Source organism: Hemiscyllium ocellatum, chromosome 33 (assembly GCF_020745735.1).
Source record: "Hemiscyllium ocellatum isolate sHemOce1 chromosome 33, sHemOce1.pat.X.cur, whole genome shotgun sequence".
Taxonomy (NCBI): domain Eukaryota; kingdom Metazoa; phylum Chordata; class Chondrichthyes; order Orectolobiformes; family Hemiscylliidae; genus Hemiscyllium; species Hemiscyllium ocellatum.
This window is the reverse complement of record NC_083433.1, coordinates 27,044,289-27,070,170: the sequence shown is the minus strand read 5'-3', so window position 1 is coordinate 27,070,170 and position 25,882 is coordinate 27,044,289. Positions and strand designations below refer to the sequence as shown.

Below are 25,882 nucleotides of genomic sequence, written 5' to 3'. Positions count from 1 at the left end.
CTGGTGCATCTAGTTTATTCTTTCTGGAATGCAGGTGCAGCTGCTTACTCGGCCTTTTCAGAGGGTGCTTCTGAGTCAGCCACATTGTGTGACTCCAGACACACTGCATCGGCCAGACTGAGTAAGGGTGAAAGGTTTCCTTCTCTAAAGGGCATTAGTGGAGCAGATGGGCTTCTACAACCACTTGAGACTAGCCTTTCATTCCAGATTGAGGTAATGGACTGAACTCCATCTCCCTCTCACAGACTTACTCACTCAATTTTCATTTGTTCAGATTCCATTTTGTCAGATGTTTCCATCTCATCGAATGCTGATCAGATCAGGTTTTTATGAGCAGCTGTGAGCTTGTATTATCCACTAATACCTCTCGGGACTTTTAGGGAAGCATGATTCGACTTCTCCCTGACACCCCCACTACTCACAGTACAGAGGACCACACACTTGACAGAAAAGTTATGGCAAGTTTCAACTTTATTGAATCTCGCTGCAGAAAGCATAACCAGAATGGAATGAGCTGGAGGGAAAGAAATGAGAAATGGACAGAATCGAAAGATGCCCAGGGTTGGAATAGATATAATACATCATTGTGCCCTGGAAGAGTGCAGTGAAACTCAGTGGATAGGGTCAGAAATGTATAGAGAGAGGGAGGTAAATTGGACACGAGCTGGGTGTTAGTGAGAAAGGGAGGGTAAGGGAGTGTGGATGGGACATTGAACAGGGGTCAGAACAGCAGACAAGAGCTGTGGGGAGGGTGAAAACTGTGGACAAGAGTATGACAGTGAGCACAAGTTGAGTGATGGAGGCAAGAGAAGCTGAGAGGAGGGATGGGACATTGGCCAGAGAGGAGTTGCCAGGACAGTGGTTCATGGAGGAAGGAGGTAATAGGATTGGAACAGACAGATTGAGTAAAGTGTAAACATTCAGCAGTAGGGTTAGAGATGATACTTTAGAAAGGAACGGATCTCATTCCAATAAAGTACATTGAAATAAACGTGAAGCCACCAACACGGACAGTTGTCCACAGCAGAAACAACCCACCCCATGTCTTGAAGGAGCCAAGAGTTGGGAATGAGCTGCAATGGCCCGCACTTTGCAGAGATCAGACCCAGATACAGTTGGAGCAATCCCTCGGGTCTTACACCGGGAAATAAACTGATACTGACATGATGTGAAAGTTACCAGGAGCTGGGTCAGGGCTGGCTCTGGGGCCGGGACTCACTGGATGAGGCATTTCTCTCGCTGGCGGTCCTGCCCTCGGCCCAGCACCTTCTCCTTGATGTACCTCAGGTCGCTGTTGAGGCTGGGCCTGCGGGCCAGGGGCGACACCATCCCGAAGGCGCCGAGCTCCTTGGCCCCGCGCCGCAGGCGGAACGACTTGCGGTGCAGAGCCTCCGAGTACTGGACGGAGAGGCGGCGGTGCAGGGCCGGGCTCATTTCATCCGGCAGCTTGGCCAAGGTGAACAGGGCCCGGAACATCTCCTCCACGTTCGAGTTCTTCTTGGCCGAGATCTCGAAGTAGGCGCTGTTGGCGTCCCCGGCCACCAGGCGCTCGGCCTCCTCGGCCCGGACCTCCCGGTGCAGCTCGGCCCGGTCCACCTTGTTCCCGCAAACCGCCATCGGGACCGCGGCCGCCGCCGCCGCCTTGGCCTTGTCCCGGAGGCAGGTCTTACACTCAATAATCTGCCTCCGCAGCCGCTCCACCTCGTCAAAGGAGCCGCGGTTATCCAGGCTGAAGACCAGGATGAAGACATCGCCTGGAACCGACAGAGACACAGACAGTAACACACACAGCACCACCCGCGGGGGGGAACACACAGGCTGCTGCACACACCGGAAACCCGCCTCCACTGGGGGACACAGAGGGTGCTGCACACACCGGAAACCCGCCTCCACTGGGGGACACAGAGGGTACTGCACACACCGGAAACCCGCCTCCACTGGGGGGGGACACAGGCTGCTGCACACACCGGAAACCCGCCTCCACTGGGGGAACACACAGGGTGCTGCACACACCGGAAACCCGCCTCCACTGGGGGGACACACAGGCTGCTGCACACACCGGAAACCCGCCTCCACTGGGGGAACACACAGGCTGCTGCACACACCGGAAACCCGCCTCCACTGGGGGAACACAGAGGGTGCTGCACACACCGGAAACCCGCCTCCACTGGGGGACACACAGGCTGCTGCACACACCGGAAACCCGCCTCCACTGGGGGACACAGAGGGTACTGCACACACCGGAAACCCGCCTCCACTGGGGGAACACAGAGGGTACTGCACACACCGGAAACCCGCCTCCACTGGGGGACACAGAGGGTACTGCACACACCGGAAACCCGCCTCCACTGGGGGGGGACACAGGCTGCTGCACACACCGGAAACCCGCCTCCACTGGGGGAACACAGAGGGTGCTGCACACACCGGAAACCCGCCTCCACTGGGGGACACAGAGGGTACTGCACACACCGGAAACCCGCCGCCCCGGGGGGACACAGAGGCTGCTGCACACACCGGAAACCCGCCTCCACTGGGGGACACAGAGGCTGCTGCACACACCGGAAACCCGCCTCCACTGGGGGAACACACAGGGTGCTGCACACACCGGAAACCCGCCGCCACTGGGGGACACAGAGGCTGCTGCACACACCGGAAACCCGCCTCCACTGGGGGAACACACAGGGTGCTGCACACACCGGAAACCCGCCTCCACTGGGGGGGACACACAGGGTGCTGCACACACCGGAAGCCCGCCTCCACTGGGGGGACACACAGGGTGCTGCACACACCGGAAACCCCCTCCCTGGGGGAGGGTCAGTTGCTCAGGGACTGAAGCTCCTCGAATGAAACAAAAGTCACAGCAGCTTCAAAAAATATCCTCCAGGAGCAGGTAGGGGCTGATCAATCCTGACCCCCCCCCACCCCCATGACCCCCCCCCCATGACCCCCCCCCCCCCCCCCCCCCCCCCCCCCCAGGCCGTCCCCCCAGCCCCGGGCGGACTGTGACCCGGATCCCGGTGAAGGCGGGTACAGTCCGAGGATCGGGAGAATGGCCCGCCCTGCCGCCAGTGAGCGGTATCTGTTCACCCTCCAGGCCGCCCGGACACACTCTCCCACAGGTTTCTGATCTCACTCATCCTCCTGCCCACAGTGCACCGTCTCAACTTTAACTCCACTGAAGCTCATTTCCCATCTAACGTTCTGCAAGTTTATTAACACCGTTTGTTTTCACCTCTCCTCCCAGATTATGTCATCAATCACTCGGAGTTGAAAAGTGTGGCGCTGGAAAAGCACAGCAACTCCTACAGCATCCAAGGGGCAGGATAATCAACATTTCAGGCTGAGGGCCTTTATCTAACACTCGGAGTCACACAATACAGAAACAGACCTTCTGGGTCCAAGCTGATCCCAAACTAAACAAACCAATCCCAAAATAAACTAGTCCAACATGCCTGCTCCTGGACCATATCCCTCCAAACTTTTCCTATTCATGTATCCAGCTGAAAATGTGTTGCTGGTCAAAGCACAGCAGGTCAGGCAGCATCTCAGGAATAGGGAATTCGACATTTTGAGCATAAGCCCTTCATCAGGAGCTTATGCTCGAAACGTCGAATTCCCTATTCCTGAGATGCTGCCTGACCTGCTGTGCTTTGACCAGCAACACATTTTCAGCTGTGATCTCCAGCATCTGCAGACCTCACTTTTTATTCATGTATCCATCCAAATGTCCTGTAAATGTTGTAATTGTACCCATAAACACCACTTCCTCTGTGTAAAAGATTTGCCCCTTCATGTCGTTTTTTTAAAAATCTCTCTCCTCACAACTTAAAAATGTGCCCCACAGTTTTGAAATCCCCCATCCTAGGGAAAGGACCCATTTTCAAATCTAAATAATATTTAGAAATTCTTTCACAGGATATAAGCGCCACAGCATTTATTGCCCCCACTGCCTTTGGACCAGTTGGCTTACTGCACTATTTCAGAAGGAATTTCACAACACTGTGGGTCTAGAGCCACACGTGGGCCAGACTGGGTATGGTTGGCAGATTTCATTCCTTAAGGACACTGGTGAACTAGATGGGTTCAATTGTCATCATTTGAGTCTCTGAATTTTGATTAAATCCCACCAGCTGTCGTGGTGAGATTTGCTTCCACTGTGAGGATGACATCAAATAGCTTGAGCTTCTGAATGACCGGAGTGGTATAGTCGCCCCACTATCTGCCTGATCTAAATAATGACCAAAAGTGATCCCAGCACCAATGCCTTTGAAAAACTGAATCCTGATGAAGGGTTCTGCCAAATAAATGTTGACCCTCCTGCTCCTCAGATGCTGCCTGACCTGTGCTTTTCTATCACCACTGATACTTTTCACCAGTCTCCGTAATGACCTTGAACCGACCAGTTCTGCTGTTCTTCCTCTGACCCCCCACATCAATCAACACTTGAATGGGTGAGGAGTCAGTTAGTGACATAATTGGACTGTGAATGCAGGAAAAAAAGCCCAGGTTTAATTCCTGCACCTGCTTTGGGAGCCTCCTGAGCTTACCCTCAATTTATCCATCATCAATTATCACTCTGTCGTGGAGAGAGCTGCCAATCGCTCTTTGTGGATTGTGGCTCCATACTGCTACGTGGTACCTTGTTAAAGAAGTTTTGAAATTACAAATATGTTCCATCTACCAGTTTGTACTCATCTACATGATCCAGCATGACTACTCTTTGACATCCACGCACATTGCTCTTATTTTATATTGTCAATTTTTAGATATTTTTCTATTTTATTTTTGACAAAGAATTCCATTATCTTCCTTACCACTAACGTAACTCTATACCTTCTTAGAATTGCTTTGTCTTCATTTTTAAATACAGAAATCACATGTACTGTCCAGCTGTTTTAGAGATGTACAGCATGGAAACAGACCCGTTGCTCCAACTCGTCCATGCTGACCAGATATCCTAAATTAATCTAGTCCCAACTGCCAGCACTTGGCCCATATCCCTCCAAACCCTTCCTATTCATATACCCATGCAGATGCCTTTTAAATGTTGCAATTGTACCAGCCTCCACCATTTCCTCTGGCAGCTCATTCCATACACGTACCACCCTCTGTGTGAAAAAGTTGCCTCTTCGGTCTCTTTTATATCTTTCCCCTCTCACCCTCAACCTATGACCTCTAGTTCTGACTCCCGCATCGCAGGGAAATTACCTTGTCTAATTTATCCTATGTCCCTAATGACTTTATAAACCTCTACACAGTCAGCCCTCAGCCTCTGATGTTCCAGGAAAAACAGACCCAGCCTACTCAGCCTCTCCCTGTAGCTCAAATCCCCCAAGATTAACATCCTTGTAAATCTTTTCTGAACCCGATTCAAGTTTCACACCATCTTTCCAATAAGAAGGAGACCAGAATTGCATGCAATATTACAAAAGTGGCCTAACCCAATGTCCTGTACAGTTGCAACATGACCTCCTAACTCCTGTACTCAATACTCTGACCAATAAAGGAAAGCATACCAAAAGCCTTCTTCACTAGGAGAAAGTGAGGACTGCAGATGCTGGAGATCAGAGTCGAGAGTGTGGTGCTGGAAAAGCGCAGCTGGTCAGGCAGCATCTGAGGAGCAGGAGAGTCAACATTTCGGGGAAAAGCCCTTCATCGGGGCCCTTCTTCACTATCCTATCTACCTGTGACTCCACTTTCAAGGAGCTATGAACCTGCACTCCAAGGTCTCTCTGTTCAGCAACACTCCCCAGGACCTTCCCATTAAGTGTAGAAGTCCTGCTAAGGTTTGCTTTCCCAAAATGCAGCACCTCGCATTTATCTGAATTAAACTCCATCTGCCATTTCTCAGCCCATTGGCCCATCTGGTCCAGATCCTGTTGTAATCTGAGGTAACCCTCTTTGCTGTCCACTACACCTCCAATTTTGGTGTCATCTGCAAACTTACTAACTGTATCTCTTATGCTTGCATCCAAATCATTGATATAAATCATGAAAAGTAGAGGACCCAGCACCGATCCTTGTGGCACTCCACTGGTTACAGGCCTCCAGTCTGAAAAACAACCCTGTCTCCTACCTTCAAACTAATTCTGTATCCAAATGGCTAGTTCCCCCTGTATTCCATGAGGTCTAACCTTGCTAATCAGTCTCCCATAAGGAACCTTGTTGAACATCTTACTGAAGTCCATATAGATCACATCTACTGCTCTTCCCTCAATCTTTGTTACTTCTTCAAAAAAACTCAATCAAGTTTGAGAGACATGATTTCTCACGCACAGAGCCATGTTGACTATCCCTAATCAGTCCTTGCCTTTCCAAATACATGTACACCCTGTCCCTCAGGATTCCCTCCAACAACTTGCCCACCATCGAGGTCAGGCTCACCGGTCTATAGTTCCCTGTCCTTACTACCCTTCTTAAACAGTGGCACCATGTTTGCCAACCTCCAGTCTTCCTGCACCTCACCTGTGACTATCGCTGATACAAATATCTCAGCAAGAGGCCCAGCAATCACTTCTCTAGCTTCCCACAGAGTTCTCGGGAACACCTGATCAGGAGCTGGGGATTTATCCACCTTTATACATTTTAAGACATCCAGCACTTCCACCTCCATAATATGGACATTTTTAAAGATGTCACCATCTACTCCCCACATTCTAAATCTTCCATGTCCTTCTCCACGGTAAACACTGATCCTTTACCGCACTGTGTGTGGGTACAATCCATCCAGACCACACGTTCCTCCTCTCTGTATAATGAGTTTATTAATTAAATCCCCTTTCCCCTTCTCTCTTTCTTTCATTGCCATGCTCAGAATGTCCGTCTCCCTGTGATAAGGGAGAGTAACAGTTCAACAACATGCAGGTTATCATCTGTCTCTCTTCATGGCCTTATACCCAGCCTAATAATTGTGGTGTTTACATAGATATTGGAACTAGTCTGTTTCACAGTTCCTTGTGAATATTACGTTGTACTTTAATTTTGCCTCCACAATTGTTTTTCGGACTTCTTTCCTAATCAGTTTCTAGACCCAAAACACCTGAATACCCACTCCCTCACACCCACTCCCTCACACCCACTCCCTCACTACAGCCCACGCACTTTGCCCGAATTGTCTGTGTTTTGGTGATATGAGATTAGTAATTGGTTGGAAACAGATCGATAGAATGTAATCCTGATAAAGAGCGAGATCGAGGGATTCTTTTCCTCTGTGTCTGTCTGTCTCTGTGTGCGTGTGGGTCTGTGTGTGTGTGTGTGTGTGTGTGTCTGTCTATCTATCTGTCTCTGTGTGCATGTGGATCTGTGTGTGTGTGTCTGTCTGTCTATCTATCTGTCTCTGTGTGCATGTGGATCTGTGTGTGTGTGTGTCTGTCTATCTATCTGTCTCTGTGTGCACGTGGGTCTGTCTGTGTGTGTGTGTCTGTCTGTCTGTCTCTATGTGCATGTGGGTCTCTGTGTGTGTGTGTGTGTCTCTGTGTGCTGTCTGTGTGTGTGTGTGTGTGTGTGTGTGTGCGTGTGCAAACCCACCTGTGAGGATGGAGAGCCGCCTCATGGCGGGGAAGGGGTGGTTCCCGGACGTGTCGAGGATGTCGAGTTGGTAGACGTCCCCGCGGATGTTGTAGACCTTGCGATGGAAATCCTCAATGGTCGGAGTGTACTGCTCCTCAAACCGGCTGTTCAGAAAACGGGAGACAATACAAGACTTTCCCACTTTGGAGGCTCCCAGGATAACCATCCGGTAGGAATTCTTGGCTGGAACATTCAGCATGGCAGGAGTGGAGTGGAAAGTCTTCATCATGGCCTTCACCTGGACGAGAGGGAGAGAGAGATTTGCTAATGTTTGCACGTCTTGCTGGATAGCTCCCGATGCAACGACAACTCACAGTTTAACCGATGCTGTCTCTTTGTGGAGGGGTGGTGCTGTAATGGGAGTACAGACACAGGGATATAGGTTCAAATCCCACCAAAGGTCGATAGGGGTAAATCCCACCAAAGGTCGATAGGGAAACTTATTTTCAGGAATGAAAGCTAGCCTCGTGGCAACCACCTAATCATTGTTGATCATCAGAACGCCCATCTGGTTCACGATTATCCTTCAGGGAAGGAAATCTTCCATCTTTACCTGGTCTGGCTCAAGTCCCAAAGCATCACAGTTGACCTTTGACTCTTGGCAATTAGGGATGGGCAATAAATAGTGGCTTGGCCCACTGACACCACATCCCAGCTACCAATGTTTTTAAGTTTCCTGATGAAGGGCTTTTGCCCGAAACGTTGATTTTCCTGCTCCTCGGACGCTGCCTAAGCTGCTGTGCTTTTCCAGCACCACTCTAATCTTGACCCTCATCTCCAGCATCTGCAGCCCTCACGTCTGCCCAATATTTTGAGAGTCAGGCAGCTCGGAAAGAAACCCTTTGGTCCAGCCTTCCTAATCTGAGCTAGTCCCATTTGCCTGCGTTTGGCCCATATCCCTCTAAACCCTTCCTGTCCGCGGATCTGTCCGGATGTCTCTCACCTGTTGTACCTGGATGAATGGAATGCTGTGTGTGAACCCAGAAACAAACTGGATCACGGCAATTTTGACTTTGTGCCTTTTGCCTGTGACACTGCGCACAGTTTCTCCATGAATAACCATTCACTGCCTCCAGTTGAACACTTGTAGACAGCGCATTTCCAACCCTAACTCCTTGATCTGGAAAAAAAGGTATCCCTCTGGTTGTATTTGGTTTGTGTGTAACACTGTTCCCCTCTGGTACTCAGTCGGTTTGTGAGTGAGAGCAGTTTCTCCATATCCACCCTGTCAGGACCCTTCGCGGTTTTGAAAACGTTTATCAAATCTCCTGTTAGCCTTCTCTTCTCTGAGGAAAACAGTCCCAACCTTTCCAATCTTGTGTGTGGCTGTAGACCCTGGAACCATTGTCTATAACATGTGCACAGTCTTCCTTGAGCGTGGAGAGTCCTCCAGCTGAGCTCTAACCAGTGTCCTGTGTGCACACGCGGGAAGGTACTGTCCATCACTTTGGTTTTGTATCAGTGAGGGTTGGGGGAGATATAGGAACAGGAGTAGGCCATTCAGCCCCTTCAGACTGTTCTGCTGTTGTGGTTCTGTTCGCCGAGCTGGGAATTTGTGTTGCAAACGTTTCGTCCCCTGTCTAGGTGACATCCTCAGGGCTTGGGAGCCTCCTGTGAAGCGCTTCTGTGATGTTTCCTCCGACATTTATAGTGGCTTGTCTCTGCTGTTTCCGGTTGTCAGTTCCAGCTGTCCGCTGCAGTATATTGGGTCTAGGTCAATGTGTTTGTTGATTGAATCTGTGGATGAGTGCCATGCCTCTAGGAATTCCCTGGCCATTCTCTGTTTGGCTTGTCCTATAGTAGTGTTGTCCCAGTCGAAACGTCTGCAACACACATTCCCAGCTCGGCGAACAGAACCACAACAACGAGCACCCGAGCTACAAATCTTCTCCCAAACTTTGAACTGTTCTGCTGTTAAGGTCATTGCTGACCTATGACCTGACTCCATATGTCTGCCAAGGCCCATCTAACTCCATACCCTTGATTAACAAAAACAGGTCTCGGATTTAAATTAACTATTGAATTAGCATCGATCGCTGTTGAGGAAGAGAGTTTAAACCTCCACCACTCTTTGTGAGTAGCGGTGCTTTCTAATACCTCCCCGCTGAATGGCCTGGCCCGAATTCTTAGACTGTGCCCTCTGGTCCTAGAGTCTCCAACTAGTGGAGATAGCTCATCTTTCTCTACCCTGTCTTTCCCTCTTAATACCCTGAAGGCGTCGGATTAGATCATTCCCCCACCCTTCTAATTTCTAGAGATAAATTAGATCTTTAATCTAATCTCTCCTCAGAACTTAACCCCTGAAGTCCAAGTATCATCTTTGTAAGGAGAGAGCGAGAGCTGCAGATCAGAGTCGAGAGTGTGGTGCTGGAAAAGCACAGCAGGTCAGGCAGCATCCGAGAGGCAGGAGAATCGACGTTTTGGGCATAAGCCCTTCATTATGAATAAGGCTGAGAGATAAATGGGAGGGGGTGGGGCTGGGGGAGTGGGAGGTAGATGAAGATTGGGGGTGAAAGTGACGGTTGGAGAGGAGGGTGGAACGGTTCTACTGGTCCATCTTCCTTCCTACTGATCTGCTCCACCCTCCTCCCCAGCCTATCACCATCACTCCCACCTCCATCTACCTGTTGCATTCCCAGCTACCTTCCCCCCAGCCCCACCTCCCACACCCCTCCCCCATTTATCTCACAGCCCCCCCTCCCCCTTTAGTCACTATCAACCCTGTAAACCTGCACTGAATTCTGTCCAGGGCCAAAACATCTTTCATTAAGGTGTGGTGTCCCGAACTGCTCACAGTACTGTTAGGGGCTATATAGGGATTATACAACTGCAGCACCCCCATACTCCAGCTGTGTAGGTATGAAAGCTGGCATTCCAATTAGCCGCCTTGACTATTTCTGCACCCATTAATGGCATTTTAAAGAGCTATGTTCCTGAACCCCTAAATCATCTTGTACACCCACTGTGTTTAACATTGTGCCTTCTGCAACAAACCTGATTTCTCCTTTCTTGGTCTAAAAGGGATAACCTCACGTCTGCTTATATTAAAATCCATCTGCTGCAGCTCTGTCCATTTACCTAAACCGACCAATATCTGGTTTTAATTTTATGCTGCCCAATTGTGTCATTAGTAAATTTGTTTATTTGACTTTTTACACCATTATCTAAGTCGTTAACGAACATTGTGAATAACTGAGGTCCCAACACAGACCCCTGCAGGATACTTAGATTAGATTACTTACAGTGTGGAAACAGGCCCTTCGGCCCAACAAGTCCACACCGACCCGCCGAAGCGTAACCCACCCATACCCCTACATTTACCCCTTACCTAACACTACGGGCAATTTCCCATGGCCAATTCACCTGACCCGCACATCTTTGGACTGTGGGAGGAAACCGGAGCACCCGGAGGAAATGGGGAGAATGTGCAAACTCCACACAGTCAGTCGCCTGAGTCGGGAATTGAACCCGGGTCTCTGGCGCTGTGAGGCAGCAGTGCTAACCACTGTGCCACTGTGCCGCCCACTAACCACTCATCACATCCTGCTAATGTGAGTACACACCCTCTAAGCCATTTTCCTATCTAGTTATGAAAGTAATTTGCCCTCAATTTCTTGGGTTTTCACCTTAGCTAACAGTCACGTGTGACAGACTTCATCAAAAGTCAACATCCATCCACCCATCAGTTCCCCTGCCCTCGATTGTAGACCCCAGTAGTTTCTACATCACATGTTAGGCTAACCGTACGTTCCTGGTTTCCCTCTGTGACCCTCCTTAAAAAGCGGGGTGACATGAGCAAATTTCTAATCCAAAAGGTACAATTCCTGAATCCAGGAAGCTCGGAAAGATTATGGTTCGGACATCAGAAGTGTGCCCTCCGAACACACACTCGGACAGAAACCATCAGGTCCTGGAGATTTGTCACTCTCAGCTCTTTTATTGATGATTTACTGAAGCTAACGTTATTCAGACCCAGTCCCTGATCCTTGGGATTTCTTTTGGATTTCTGGCAAGGTATCCTTTTTTTTGCCTACTGTGAACACTGAAACGGAATAATCATTCAGCATACCTGCCATTTCCCTATCGTCACTAGTGATATCCCCACTCTCTCTCACCCTTCAGTAACCAGCCACCTTCTCTTTATATAACTATAAAATCTCTTTGTTTTGTCTCTTCTGTACCTTGCAAGTTCCACTCCATAATCCTTTTCAGCCGCTCCACGAAACTGCTTTGTGGCCCTTTGTTGGTCTTTGTATTTGTCCCGTTTTGTGGGATTGCGGTGTCCTTTGTGTTTTTAGAAGCCCCTATAAAACCATGGTTCTTTGACGTGATCAGGTCCAGTTGCAGTGACACAGGACTGCCTCGTGGTATTGTGCGAGGCTATCGGGGGTCTCCTACTCTGGACTGGACTAATTCAGTGAGGGTTAGGGTAGTGTAGTGAGCTACACACAGCAGAATTCCACAGACCCTGGCTTGTGAAGGGCGAGTTTGGTACCTATTGTGCATCTCGCCTGTGCCTATCATATGCTCCCGCCCAGCCCCATTGCCCTATCACCCTCCATTGTCTCCAAGGCTCTGCCACAGTCACCCTCTGTCCTCCTTTTTTCAATCCTGTACCCCAAAGGGCTGTGGGAGCTCAGTGTTGAGCAGGGTTCGACAGAAATCAGTCGGTGTCTAGAGACAAGTGACATCAAAGGGGAATGTAGGAGAGTGGCAAATAGGTGGATGACCAAAACCTAATCTAAATGAGTGGCAGAACAGGCTTGATGGGTGGAATGGCCTTCTCCTGTCCCTGTGTGGTTAAAAAGTGCAGGATACCCTCCGTGGTGGAAATGAACTTCAAATACTGGAGAAATCTCATCAGCGGAGACTCATTTATGTAGAACCAGCGACTCCACTCCACATCATACGCTCCAGACATGAAATATTCCCAGGTTACAACTGGACATCAGTGTCTCACGGGTTTTGGAATGCACTGAGTTTGGCTAATTTTGCCAACCCTTAACAAACTTTGAACGACATGTCCTTTACCGTTCAAAACTGCCAGTACGGAATCGAGAGCTTGGTGTTGAAAAATGTGGTGCTGGAAAAGCACAGCAGGTCAGGCAGCATCCGAGGAGCAGGAGAATCGACATTGTGGACATAAACCCCTCTGAAGCTTTGAAGAGTCAGAGGTGACTTAATTGAAACAAAAGTCTGAGGAGACTTGACTGGGTGGATTTGGAAAGATGTTTCCTCTTGTGGGAGAACTAGAGGTCATGGTTTGAAAACAAGTGCTCGTTCCATTTAGAATAGAGATAAGGGAACATTTTTCCTGTGTGAGTTAAGAATCTTTGGAATTCCTTTTTCCAAAAGGCAATGGATGCAGAATCTTGAAGGCAGAGGTAGACAGATTCATGATTACATACTGTGCAGGGAGGACGAGTTGAGGTTCATTTCAGATCAGCCATGATCTTATAGAAGGCTGGAGCAGTCTCAAAGGGCTGAGTGGCCTCCTCTTGTTCCTTGTTGATATTGTTAAGTAATCATCCAGGACAGGAGGCCATTCAGTCCATCATGCTTGCATTAGCTGTTTGAATGAGCTTTTAAGTATTTGTCCAATTCCCTTTGGAAGGTTTGTTACCCCATCAGACAGACAGTCCACTCCAGATCCAGCAGGAAGTTCTGATTGGTCAGCTGGAAGTTCTGATTGGTCAGCTGGAAGTTCTGATTGGTCAGCTGGAAGTTCTGATTGGTCAGCTGGAAGCACTCTTGATCAGACCACCCCAGGAAAGAGATATTGGCCTAAAAGTGGATTCAGTGCAGATTCACCAGCTAACGCAAAAAAAGATTGGATTAAGAGGATAGATTACACCAATATGGCTTGTTGATCTTTGGGATTCAGGTGATCTGCCTGAGATGATGCTAGTTACAAGCACAATAATGGGGAGGAGTCAGAGAAACCATTTCTTCTCTGGGAATGTCCAATACAACCCGGGGCACTGTGCTGTGGGAACGATGGTGAAGGGTCTCAAGTAGCTAGGATAGTATGCTTTCCTTTATTGGCCAGAGCATTGAGTATAGGAGTTGGGAGGTCATGTTGTGGCTGTACAGGACATGGGTTAGGCCACTTTTGGAATATTATGTGCAATTCTGGTCTCCCTCCTCTAAGAAGGATGTTGTAAAACCTGTAGATCTTTTCTGAAGGTTTTCAAGGATGTTGCCATGGTTGAACAGTTTGAGCTAAAGGGAGAAGGTTAATAGGCTGGGGATATTTTCCATGCATTGTTGGAGGCTGAGAAGTGACCTTATAGAGGTTTCTCAAATCATGAGGGGCATGGATAGGGTAAATAGACACGGTCTTTTCCCTGGGATGGGGGAGTCCAGAACTAGAGGGCATAGGTTTAGGGTGAGAGGGGAAAGATATAAAAGAGACCTAAGGGGCAACTTTTTCACACAGAGGGTGGTACATGTATGGAATGAGCTGCCAGAGGATGTGGTGGAGGCTGGTACAATTGCAACATTTAAGAGGCATTAGGATGGGTATATGAATAGGAAGGGTTTGGAGGGATATGGGCTGGGTGCTGGAAAATTGGAAGAGGTGACATGAGGATATCTGGTCAGTATGGACGGGTTGGGCCAAAGGGTCTGTTTCTGTGCTGTACATCTCTGACTCTTAGGACTTCCGAGAGGCTGCAGAAATGGTTCCAGGGACAAGGGACTTGAATGACATGGACAGGATGGAGGAGGGGTGGGGCAGGGGGTGGAAAGGTAGAGGAAAGATTTGATCAAATTTTTTAAATTCACGAGGTATCTGGGCAGAGTAGACAGGAGAAGGAAATCTGTTCCCATGGGTGGGAAAGATCAGGGGAACAGATTTAATGTTATTGTCAAAAGAAACCATAGTGACACTAGGAATTCTCCCTGCCTCCACAAGCACGCACACACACGCACGCACACACACGGTTCGGGTATGGAATGTACTATTCCAGGGAAACAGTGGGCAGGTGGACCTAGTGGAATAGTCGCAGAGGCCTGGCAGGCTGAAAGGCCACCACGCAAGAATGATTCAGATTCTAATTGCTCCCTTAAGTAAAAACAAGTTTCGGTATAACGGATTTGATTTTGTACACACCACATCTGTTAGGAAGCTCAGGATGTGATGTGATTGCCCTGGAGATGCTGCCTGAAATGGAGGGGGGCTGGGTGACCTCAGGTTCATTTCCATGGAGTCAACATTAGGGTGGTGCTGGAAAAGCACAGCAGGTCAGGCAGCATCCGAGGGGCAGGAGAATCGATGTTTCAGGCAGGAGCCCCTCCTTCCTGAAATGTTGATTTTCCTGCTCCTCAGATGCTGTCTGACCTGCTGTGCTTTTCCAGCACCACACTTTTCAACTCTGCTCTCCAGCATCTACAGCACCCACTTTCGCCTTCTTTCCCTTGGAACAGAGAATGTTGAGGGGGGGACCTGAGAGGTGTAGAGGGGCTTGGATGGTTTCACCAAGGGGCCTAGAACAAGGGAGCATAATGTTAAAGTGACAGTCAGGAGGTTTAGAGGAGACTTTTTTAAGGATAGACATTTTAAACAGAGGGTGGTGGAAATCTGGAACGTGATGACGGGCAGGGTAGTTGAGATGGGAAACCTTAATCTTTGGAAAGTACTTGGAACAAGCATTTAAAATGTCCTGACATTTAAGGCTGTGGGTCTAGTGCAGGTGGGAGTATACTGTTGGCAGTACAGGCTTGATGGGGCGAAGGGCCTCCTCTGCCCTATTTGATTCTATGATCCAGAAAGCTTTTTCTGAATAGCTGCACTAATTTGCTCTCCTAACTTCAAAGACTGGCAGTGAAAAATATGCCGTTTACTGTAATACTGATAGAAGCTGCGCCAGTTTATTACTCTGTCTGCCCTTTTCAAAATGAAGCATTCAACATCTCTCTGCCACATTGCTGTGATTCATCTGCCCTTTCAGCAGCCCGTCTCCATCCTCCTGTTACTATCCTCCTGTTCTGTGCCGTTACCCCGTGTATACCCAAGTTCAGGCACTGACCGCTGTCAAGCAAGGAGCACTGATCCTCGCACCAACCCACTCGATAGCTTTTCCAGCACCACTCTAATCTTGACCCTTCTGTCTAAAATATCACGAGCCATGCTTTCTGTCTCATTCAGTTCTGTGTCTGCTGCAGCCCCTTGAATCTGATGCCTTCAAAACCATTTGAACAAGTCAGTGACGTGGCAGTTAAACATCAAGGACAGTTTGTTCTGTTTGAAGGATTAAGGGGAAAACAGGTTTAAGATTTTGGTACAGTTGTGGGATTGGAGCTGGTGAAGATTTTATTTTAATGCAGTAAATGGTAATGTCCAGGACTCACTGCTCATGAGAGCAATAGAAATGGGGGCAAAATCATTCCTCCTCCTCTTCTCTATGTTTCTATGGTAACAGGGGATTGAGTTGGATGATCAGCCATGATCGTACTGAGTAGCAGAGCAGGCTGGAAGGGCCACATGGTCTACTCTCGCTCCTGTGTTCGATGTTTCTGAGGAAATGATCAATGATTTCAAAAGGACGCTTGGGAGGGGGACAAAAAAGTTTCCGGGCTGTGGGCCTGACTGGATTGCTGCGCAGAGGGCTGGCAAACAGGCTCGTTTGTCATGTCACATGACTCACCCCCCTGAAAGTTCAAGTACTCAGCAGCACTCAAGTCATCAATTCCCTGTGTTAATTAATCAAAGAACATAATCAATTTGGAGAGACGTGAGCTGGGTTTAAAATAGCCACGCTGGCTCACCAGAACATCCAACATTTAACAACTGCAGCCCAAAGTCTTAAAATTGAAACATTCTCAAAACCACATCATTCCAGAAAGTGTTCTCAACGCAAACTTGTCTTTTTTTCCCCCCTAAACAATGCAACATTCTAATACCTCAACAATTGGTATTTATTATATGCCTTTACATCAGGACTTCCCAAAGTGAGGGTCAGGATGCCAACTGGGATTGAGCGCTGCAAACAAAAGGCAGTGGAGCTCTGACTGAGTTGTAACAGCTGCCTTCCTGCTCTCACAGTCAGGCCTCCCTCAGCTCCCGCTCTCCCAGTTCTCACTGAGGAGTAATGACGCAGTTCAAGCCTTGAAATGGGGTCATAGTGGGAGGGAAGAGTTTCTGCTTTACGTAATAAACATCCCCAAGTGTTTCACCTGAGTGCTGTCAAACAAAACTCAACAATGACTTGTACAATTCTTAAAGACAGGAACACACCAAAAAAGCAGCAGCAGGAGTGGACCATTCAGCCCTTCGAGCCTGCTTTGCTCCCCCCATTCAAAATCATGGCTCATCATCCACCTCAGTCCCCCGTTCCCACATCCTCCCCATACTCTTTGATCCCTTTAGCCCCAAGATCTATACCTAACTGCTTGAATACGGAGGTGCCAGGGTTGGACTTGGGTGGACAAAGTCAGAAGTCACACGACATCAAGTTATAGTCGAACTCCACTTGCCAAAGGGGCAGTGCTCCGAAAGCTTGTGGTTTCAAGTAAACCTCTTGGTCCATAACCTGGTGTCGTGTGACTTCTGACTTTAACTACTTGAAAACATTCCATGTTTTGGGCTCAACCACATTCCTCGGCAGAGAGTTCCACGGGCTCACCTCGATATAGAATCCCTACAGTGTGGAAACAGGCCATTCAGCCCAACAATTCCACACCGACCCTCCAAAGAGTAACCCACCCAGACACATTCCCCTATTAGGAGAAAGTGAGGACTGCAGATGCTGGAGATCAGAGCTGAAAATGTGTTGCTGGAAAAGCGCAACAGGTCAGGCAGCATCCAAGGAGCAGGAGAATCGATGTTTCGGCCCGAAACGTTGAACCTCCTGCTCCTTGGATGCTGCCTGACCTGCTGTGCTTTTCCAGCAACACATCTTTCAGCCATTCCCCTATTACTCTACATTTACCCTAGACTAATACACTTAACCTACACATCCCTGAGCAACTTAAAATAGCCAATCCACCCTGACCTGCACATCCTTGGACCGTGGGAGGAAACAGGAGCACTCGGAGGAAACCCACACAAACGCGGGGAGAATGTGCAAACTCCACACAGACAGTTGCCTGAGGCAGGGATCGAACCTGGCGCTGTGAGGCAGCAATGCTAACCACTGAGCCACCGTGCTGCCCCATTTCTCTTCATTTCCGTCCCAAATGGCCTGTCCTCTATCCTTAGACCGTGACCCCTGAAAATTATTAAAAGTGCATTGTTGTAAAAACCAAAACGGTGCATCGCACAAAATCTGAGATCTCATACTCCAGCAACAGTCTGAAACCGTCGTTCTGAAGCCGTGACAACAGTTGTCATGGAGCTGGATAGAAAGTATAAGGAGAGGTGACTACAAGGTTGTAAAGTCTAGTGGTAATGGTGAAGGACCAAGTTGGAAAATAAGAGTAGGCAAGTCTTACTGCAATTGTACAAGGTCCTGATGAGACCACATCTGGACTGCTGAGAGTAATTTTGTTCCCCTGTTTTAGGGGAGATATTATTTCATTGGAAGCACTTCAGAGGAGGTTTGCTAGTGTGATCCCTGGGATGGAGGGATTGTATTCTGAGCAAAGGCTAAAGCGATTGGAAGTCTGCACACTGCAGTTCAGAAGAACGCAAAGCGATCTCATTGAAACATAGGGGCTGGACAGGGTCAATGCTGAGAGGATGTTTCCCCTCATGGGAGATTCCAGGAGCAGAGGGCATTGTCTCAGAGTAAAGGGGCCCCAATTTAAGATGGAGAGGATGAGGAATTTCTTCGAAGGGTTGAGTCTCTTCCGAAATCCTTACCACAGAGACTGCCCCATGGACTCTATGGGGGTCAGGGTCCTTGTGTACATTTAAGGCTGAGATAGATTCCTGATCAAGTCAGGGAAATCGGGTGATAGGGAAAGGGCAAGAAAGTGGATGTGAGGAATTTTGGATCAGGCATGATCCGATCCAATGGCAGAGCCGGTTTGAAGTGCTGTACGGCTTACTCCTGTCTTAGTGTTAAAGGACTCAGTTGCAGAGAGAGGGGACACAGAAGGCAGTGGTCCCATGTTGGAGGAGGATATGTTGTCAACTTTGTTTGTCAAGAAGGCTAAGGCGGAACAGTTTGTGATATTTCCTGTCACATGGAATGGTTTCTTTGAAAGAGAAGAGTTCAGGACTGAGGTAAGGAGACGTCTCGTGGGAGGTTTGGTTTTGGCTTTTTGTCCAAGGGAAGGGATGAGGCAGTTCAGCAGATTGCTTCACTCTTAGCGAGAGCCAACATCTTCAAACCAAAATCATCTGAAGTGGTGCACTGTTTCTCCAAGCTGTTCACCTCTACGTTCCTCCTTTGTTAAAATCATTGTTCATCCTCAGAACTTGGTTTCAGTGGCCAAGGGGGGAGTTTGGAGAAGGTGTCAGGTCTCGGTGATGGAGATTGTTAGTGGGTAATGATGTTCATTTGATGAGCTGTGTGGGCATGATGAGCTGAATACCAACCCTGCTGCATCCTGTGTGGGACAGGAGTCACGAGTACACCCAGACTGGGGAAGGACAGCAGGTTTCCTAGTACAAAGGCAATTAATGAACCAGTTGAATCCTTACAAACATCGGGCAACTTCACAGTGCCAGAACCAATCCCAGCTTTTATATTTTGAAACATCCGAGTTCACATTCTCAGGATCACTGACCCAGTAACAAAGCATCACACCACCACACCCCTGGGGGAGTTGACATATCACTGCTACCCTCTGTTATCAATCCAGGGTCTACACACTGCTACACTTTGCACTGTGCTTAGCTAACAGTTTTGATTCAATTGCAACTTTTTAAACAAGAAACCAACTGGAAGAATGGACCCTCGTGAGAAATGACCGTTGACCTCAAAAAGAAAGGACACTTGTGAGCCTATTTCCCCCTCCCCCTTTCCTCAGAGACCCATCACCACAAGTTTTCACCCATCCAGATAGACTCGGATTGAGGCATCAGTCCTACAGTGGAAAAGGTGCTGTCTGGGGCAATAGTCAAGGCTCTGTTAGCCAGGCCAACCGCAGCTCCTCAGGAGATCCCACTAGGTTAACCTCTTCATGCATTGCACCTGGAGACCACAACAGGCAGGAAGGCAGAGAGTCAACATCGTGAGGTGAGGGGGCTGGAGAATGTTTGGATTTTTGTCAAGTGAATACAGAAATGGCACATCTCCCAGTGACGGTGAAATGACACCGAGGATACCTTACAGAAACCGGCCTGACCACTCCCTGGAGCTTCCCCTCCTATTAACGTCAGCCATTACTATCTCCTGTGATTCCATGTGTCTATCCAACCTCCCTTTAAATGCGGCTATGTCATTCACCTCCAGCCCTCATGGAAGGTGCGTATCCCACATTCCCCGCATATTTCATATGGAGACCTATCTCCTGAATCCCTTGTTGGATATACAGAGGAACCTCAATTAACAGAATGACACAGGCAGGGACTATGTCGTTCGATTAATCGAATTTCACATAACTGAATGCCAGGTAACATAGTTTAGCCGAGCATCGGGACCCTGCGGTTTTGCCGGATAATCCGATGTTCGGATAATCAAATGCCGGATAATTGAGGTTCCCCCGTTTTAGTGATTTTCTGATGTTGATGCTCCCAGTTCAAGTAGAAATATCTCTGTCAAATTCTTCTGTTATATTCAAGACTTCGATCAGCCTTAAAATATCACAGCCTGCCCAATCCTCAGCTCACATATCAGTTTTGTAATTCTTCACAGGATGCTGCCCAGTGACAGAATCATTTGTACATGGAACCTGAGCTGTACCCTGCACTTCAAGTATTTAACGCCAGTTTGAAACAAGATTAATACAGCTTTCCTGCTCTTATATTCTCTCCAGGCAGGAGGCTGGAAGAACACAGCAAGCCAGGCAGCATCAGGAGGGGGAGATGTTGACGATTTGGGTATAACCCTTCTCCAGGACTGTGTGTGTGTGTGTGTGGGGGGGGGGGGGGGGGGGGGGACATTGTGAGGAAGTGGGGAGAGGTGGAGACAGGTAGAGGGTACGACCTGGTTGGTCAAAGGGAGGGGGAGGGACTGGGAAGGTAGGTTATTTGAAATTGGAGAACTCAATGTTAAGTACTCCGGGCTGTAGGCTGCCCAAGTGGAAGATCAGGTGTTGTTCCTCTAATTTGTGGGACCCCAACCCCCTCTGGTAGCCCAACCCCCTCCGGTACCCCAACCCTCACCTCCATCCTGGGCCCAAAACAGTTCTTCCAGGTGGGACAGAGGTTTACCTGCCCCCCCCCCCCAACCTACTTTACTCCATCAGGTGCTCCCGATGGTCTTCCCTACATCGGGGAGAGCGAATGTAAACTTAAGGGACAGCTCACCGAGCATCACAGCTGGGTCCACAGGGGCTGACCTGACCTCCCAGTCACCGTCCATTGCAATTCCCCCAACCGCTCCCTTTCCAACGTGACCATCCCTGGCCTCCTCCATTGCCACAACCAACCCCAGCGCCTAGTGGAGGAACAACACCTCACCCTCCGCCTGGACACCCTACAGCCCTCAGGACTCAACGCTGAGTTCTCCAATTTCAAATAACCTCCCTCCCCCAACCCCTGACTCCCTTCCCAGCCCCTCCCCCTCCCAGCCACCAACCGGATCCATTCCTCCCATTGACCAACCAGGTCGTACCCTCTACCTGTCTCCACCTCTCCCCACTTCCCCACCTTGCCCCCACTATCCCCTTTATCTGCAGCTCCCCCCTCACACCCACCCCCAATCCTGAAGAAGGGTTACACTCGAAACGTTGACTTCTTCCCCCTCCTGATGCTGCCTGCCTTGCTGTGTTCTCCCAGCCTCCTGCCTGTCCACTTTGGATTCCAGCATCTACAGTTGTTATTGTCTCTTTACATTTTTTTCCAACCAATAAAAAGGAGTCCAGTGTTTGATTTTATTTTGGTTAAGCCATGTCACCACATACAGTGATAAGTACAACTGGAACCGTGTGCCCACTTAGATCCCTATTTCCGCAAGGAGTATGTCCCTCTCCCCTCCACACTGAAACCTCCTCCAGACCCTGTACCAATTGAAGAATTCTGTGTGGACTCCTGCGATTCTGGTGCCTCCTCCTTCAGGAATTTCGAATTCCCTGAAATTGCCATCTTTATTCTGGTCCCCAGGGCCCCAATGATGAAAACCCCTTCCATAAAGCTGTCTGCAACAGACCTCTCAGTGATCAACAGGACACTCCTCAGGTCCTGCCTATTTGATCAGGGTTCTGATTATTCGTCACAATATCTCTTGTGTGGCTTCTTGTCAGATTTCATTGGAGAATGTTCCTTTGTTCTGCTTTGGGCTTAGTAGGGAAGCTATGTAAATGCAAGTTGTTGAAATTACAGCTTGCAATAATGGTCAAATAATTATTAACATTTAATACGATTCTCTGGTATTTTAACATTCTCCTGATTTAAATGGATTAGTAATATGTTTGTAGCTGTTGTTTGATGTTTATTCAAAGTGATATCTCTTTAGTCATAGAGATATATAGCACAGAAACAGACCCTTCGGTCCAACGAGTCCATGCTGACCAGATATCCCAACCTCATCTAGTCCCATTTGCTAGCACTTGGCCCGTATCCTTCTAAACCTTTCATATTCATATACCCATCCAAATGCCTCTTAAATGTTGTAACTGTACCAGCCTCCACCACATCCTCTGGCAACTCATTCCATACACGTACCACCCTCTGCATGAAAAAGTTGCCCCTTAGGTCCCTTTTATATCTTTCCCCTCTCACCCTAAACCTATGCCCTCTAGTTCTGGACTCCCCCATCTCAGGGAAAATACCTTGTCTATTTATCCTATCCATGCCCCTCATGATTTTATAAAACTCTGTAAGGTCACCCCTCAGCCTCCGACGCTCCAGGGAAAACAGCCCCAGCCTGTTCAGCCTCTCCCTGTAGCTCAAATCCTCCAACCCTGGCAACACCCTTGTAAATCTTTTCCGAACCCTTTCAAGTTTCACAACATCTTTCCGATAGGAAGGAAACCAGAATTGCACGCAATATTCCAGCAGTGGTCTAACCAATGTCCAGTACAGCCGCAACATGACCCCCCAACTCCTGTACTCAATGCTCTGACCAATAAAGGAAAGCATACCAAACGCCTTCTTCACTATCCTATCTACCTGCAACCCCACTTTCAAGGAACTATGAACCCAGGTCTCTTTGTTCAGTAACACTCGCACTCACAACCTTACCATTAAGTGTATAAGCCCTGCTAAGACTTGCCTTTCCAAAATGCAGCACCTCGCATTTATCTGAATTAAACTCCATCTGCCGCTTCTCAGCCCATTGGCCCATCTGGTCCAGATCCTGTTGTAATCTGAGGTAACCCTCTTCGCTGTCTACTACACCTCCAATTTTGGTGTCATCTGCAAACTTACTAATTATACCTCATGTTTACATCCAAATAATTTATATAAATGATGAAAAGCAGTTGATCCAGCACCGATCCTTGTGGCACTCCACTGGTCACAGGCCTCCAGTCTGAAAAACCACCCTCCACCACCACCCTCTGTCTTCTACCTTCGAGCCATTGTCATCTAAGACAAGTATGTAACAAAAAAAAGGTCAAATACCACAGGAATACTTTGGTTCCTGTGCTAAAATGACAGAATATATTTAAACCAATGAGGTAATTGGGTCAATAGGTGACAGATAAATTTCAACATGGACTGCTGAACATAATTAATTGTAGAATCAAAACAGAGCGTGCTTGACGGAATCAAACTCTGGGATAACACCGATTAAAAAGATTTACAGGTTCTGCAGCATTAATCTACCTCCACAAAGAATGTTCAGAAAAACAGGTACATTAAATGAAACAAGAGACTGCACCTCGGGTACCATACAAATTCTAGACCATCAAGGACTTAAACCACAAAGAATATTTGACAGTCAGAACCGTTTTCTGTTTATAAAGGAAACGTTTCAATTGAATTCTCAAGAATATACACTGAATTAACGAACTGATTAAAGGAATTTGTTCCCAACTCTAATGAATTTTTGTGCTGGAAGGACGACATAAGTAATATAAAATTAATCAGATAAAATCTTGCGATAAAAGTGGGGAAACTGAGTCCACCAACACACCAGCAAAAAACATTGAAACACATGGAAATCTGCAATAACTGCATGTGAAGTAAGCCAAATCATTTCTGAGCTGACCTCAAATGTGCTGTTTGACCCTCTCATTGATATTTCAACCCAAAAAGTTGCAAAATGGTGTTAAACATTCTGAATTAAGCCAAAACAATGTCAAACATTCTGTTCAGCCACAACACTGCATAAATTCCATCACTGTAAAGGACTAAGTAGCTGCCGTAAGCGGTGCTGCTGCTTACAACCGGAGAGCCTCCTGCAATGACCCTCTCTCCCTGCACACAGCCTGCAGCAGCTCCCGGGCTCCCTGCACCCACTGCTCACCCAGGGAGGGAGTCCCGGTGCTGCCCGGCTCCTCATTCCCCACACCCCTGGGCTGGGGGACACCGTGTCCCTGGCGCTCTCTGGGGGTGGGGATGCTGGTGTCAACCAGCGACTGCAGTGAGGGGCTCTCCGGGCGGATTGGGAAGCGGCGGCAGAGGCAAGGTCATCCCAGAGAGGGGGAGGGGGCACACAGAGAGGGGAGGGGGCACACAGAGAGGGGAGGGGGCACACAGAGAGGGGAGGGGGCACACAGAGAGGGGAGGGGGCACAGCGGGGGATTCTATTGAGAATGAGAGGGGACATTATGGGGAATGACTGAGGCGAGTAGAGAATGACGGAGGAATTTGGAATGTCGTGGGGCCAATGACAGAGAATGTCCAGGGACAGGGAATGACAGGAGGGGAAATAGGGAATGACAAGGGGGGAATCAGGGAATGACAGGGGGGAAATAGGGAATGACAAGGGGGGAATCAGGGAATGACGGGGGGGGACAGGGAATGACAGGAGGGGGAAATTGGGATGGAACTGAGTATTTGCCTAATTTCCTTCTGGATCTCAGCTTTCTGGGGAGGTGGGCTGGGGGCTAATAGGGAGCAGGGATTGAGAAGGAGGGGGGGGGGAGGTTGGTATATAGGGAGGGGGGAACAGGAAGATGGAGGGCAAACGGGGCGCTAGGGATGCAGCGCAGCGACAGACGAACCTTTGTTGTGGCGGGGCTTGGGCCCCTGTGTCCGGCAGCTGCAGGGAGGGGGCTCACTGCCCGGGGACCATGCCCCCTTCAGCCTGAGGATGGCCCGAATGGCTGCGGCTGGAGCCCAGTGAGCAGCTCACTCCCAGCACACGGACGGGGCGGCTCTGCAACAAGACCCTCCCTTATCACCGGGCACACGGCTCTCAGCCGCCAGCCACAACAACAGCAACCTGCATTCCCATAGCGCCCGCCCCGGCCTCGCAGCTCCTCTCCCGCGCAGGCAGAAAGAGGAACTGGGGGAAAAAAAACCTCACTCAAGCGGGGAGGGGTGAGGATTGGATAGGGAACCACCAATGGGGAATAACTTAAATCTGGATTTAAATCATTGAAATCCGGGACACGCAGGACACCAGAATGGAGAGGAACCACGCGGTCAGAGAGAGAATGACAGGAGGATGCTTCAGAGACAGAGAAGGCTGGAGAAGATGGCAGATAGAGTTAAGGAGGGATATAGGCGGCTGGGGGATATTACAGGGACAGAGAGGGGTGTAGGGGCTGGAGGGGGTTACAGGGACAGATAGGGGCTGGAGGGGGTTACAGAGACAGAGAGGAGTTTAGGGACTGGAGGGGGTTACAGGGACAGAGAGGGGTGTAGGGGCTGGAGGGGGTTACAGGGACAGTGAGGGGTGTAGGGGCTGGAGGGGGTTACAGGGACAGAGAGGGGTGTAGGGGCTGGAGGGGGTTACAGGGACGGAGTGGGGTGTAGGGGCTGGAGGGGGTTACAGGGACAGTGAGGGGTGTAGGGGCTGGAGGGGGTTACAGGGACAGAGAGGAGTTTAGGGACTGGAGGGGGTTACAGGGACAGAGAGGGGTGTAGGGGCTGGAGGGGGTTACAGGGACAGAGTGGGGTGTAGGGGCTGGAGGGGGTTACAGGGACAGTGAGGGGTGTAGGGGCTGGAGGGGGTTACAGGGACAGAGAGGAGTTTAGGGACTGGAGGGGGTTACAGGGACAGTGAGGGGTGTAGGGGCTGGAGGGGGTTACAGGGACAGAGAGGGGTGTAGGGGCTGGAGGGGATTACAGGGACAGAGAGGAGTTTAGGGACTGGAGGGGGTTACAGGGACAGTGAGGGGTGTAGGGACTGGAGGGGGTTACAGGGAC

At 49.1% G+C, this 25,882-nt stretch overlaps 1 protein-coding gene across 1 annotated transcript; it reads right to left on the bottom strand.

The window, feature by feature from the left end:
• Window positions 1-453: 453 nt before the first annotated feature.
• Window positions 454-24,961, bottom strand: LOC132831242 (GTP-binding protein Rhes-like). The gene is made up of 3 exons (XM_060849254.1): window positions 24,733-24,961; window positions 7,528-7,807; window positions 454-1,754 (listed from the first exon to the last, which is right to left on the bottom strand). The coding sequence occupies exons 2-3, from the start codon at window positions 7,796-7,798 to the stop codon at window positions 1,216-1,218; spliced, it is 810 nt and encodes a 269-aa protein (XP_060705237.1). The 5' UTR covers window positions 7,799-7,807; window positions 24,733-24,961; the 3' UTR covers window positions 454-1,215.
• Window positions 24,962-25,882: the final 921 nt, after the last annotated feature.

Coding starts and splice junctions, on each gene's coding strand:
- LOC132831242 (XM_060849254.1), bottom strand. CDS start 7,798: ATGATGAAGACTTTCCACTCCACTCCTGCCATGCTGAATGTTCCAGCC. Junction 1,755..7,527: donor GCGGCTCTCCATCCTCACAG/GTGGGTTTGCAC, acceptor TGTCGGTTCCAG/GCGATGTCTTCATCCTGGTC.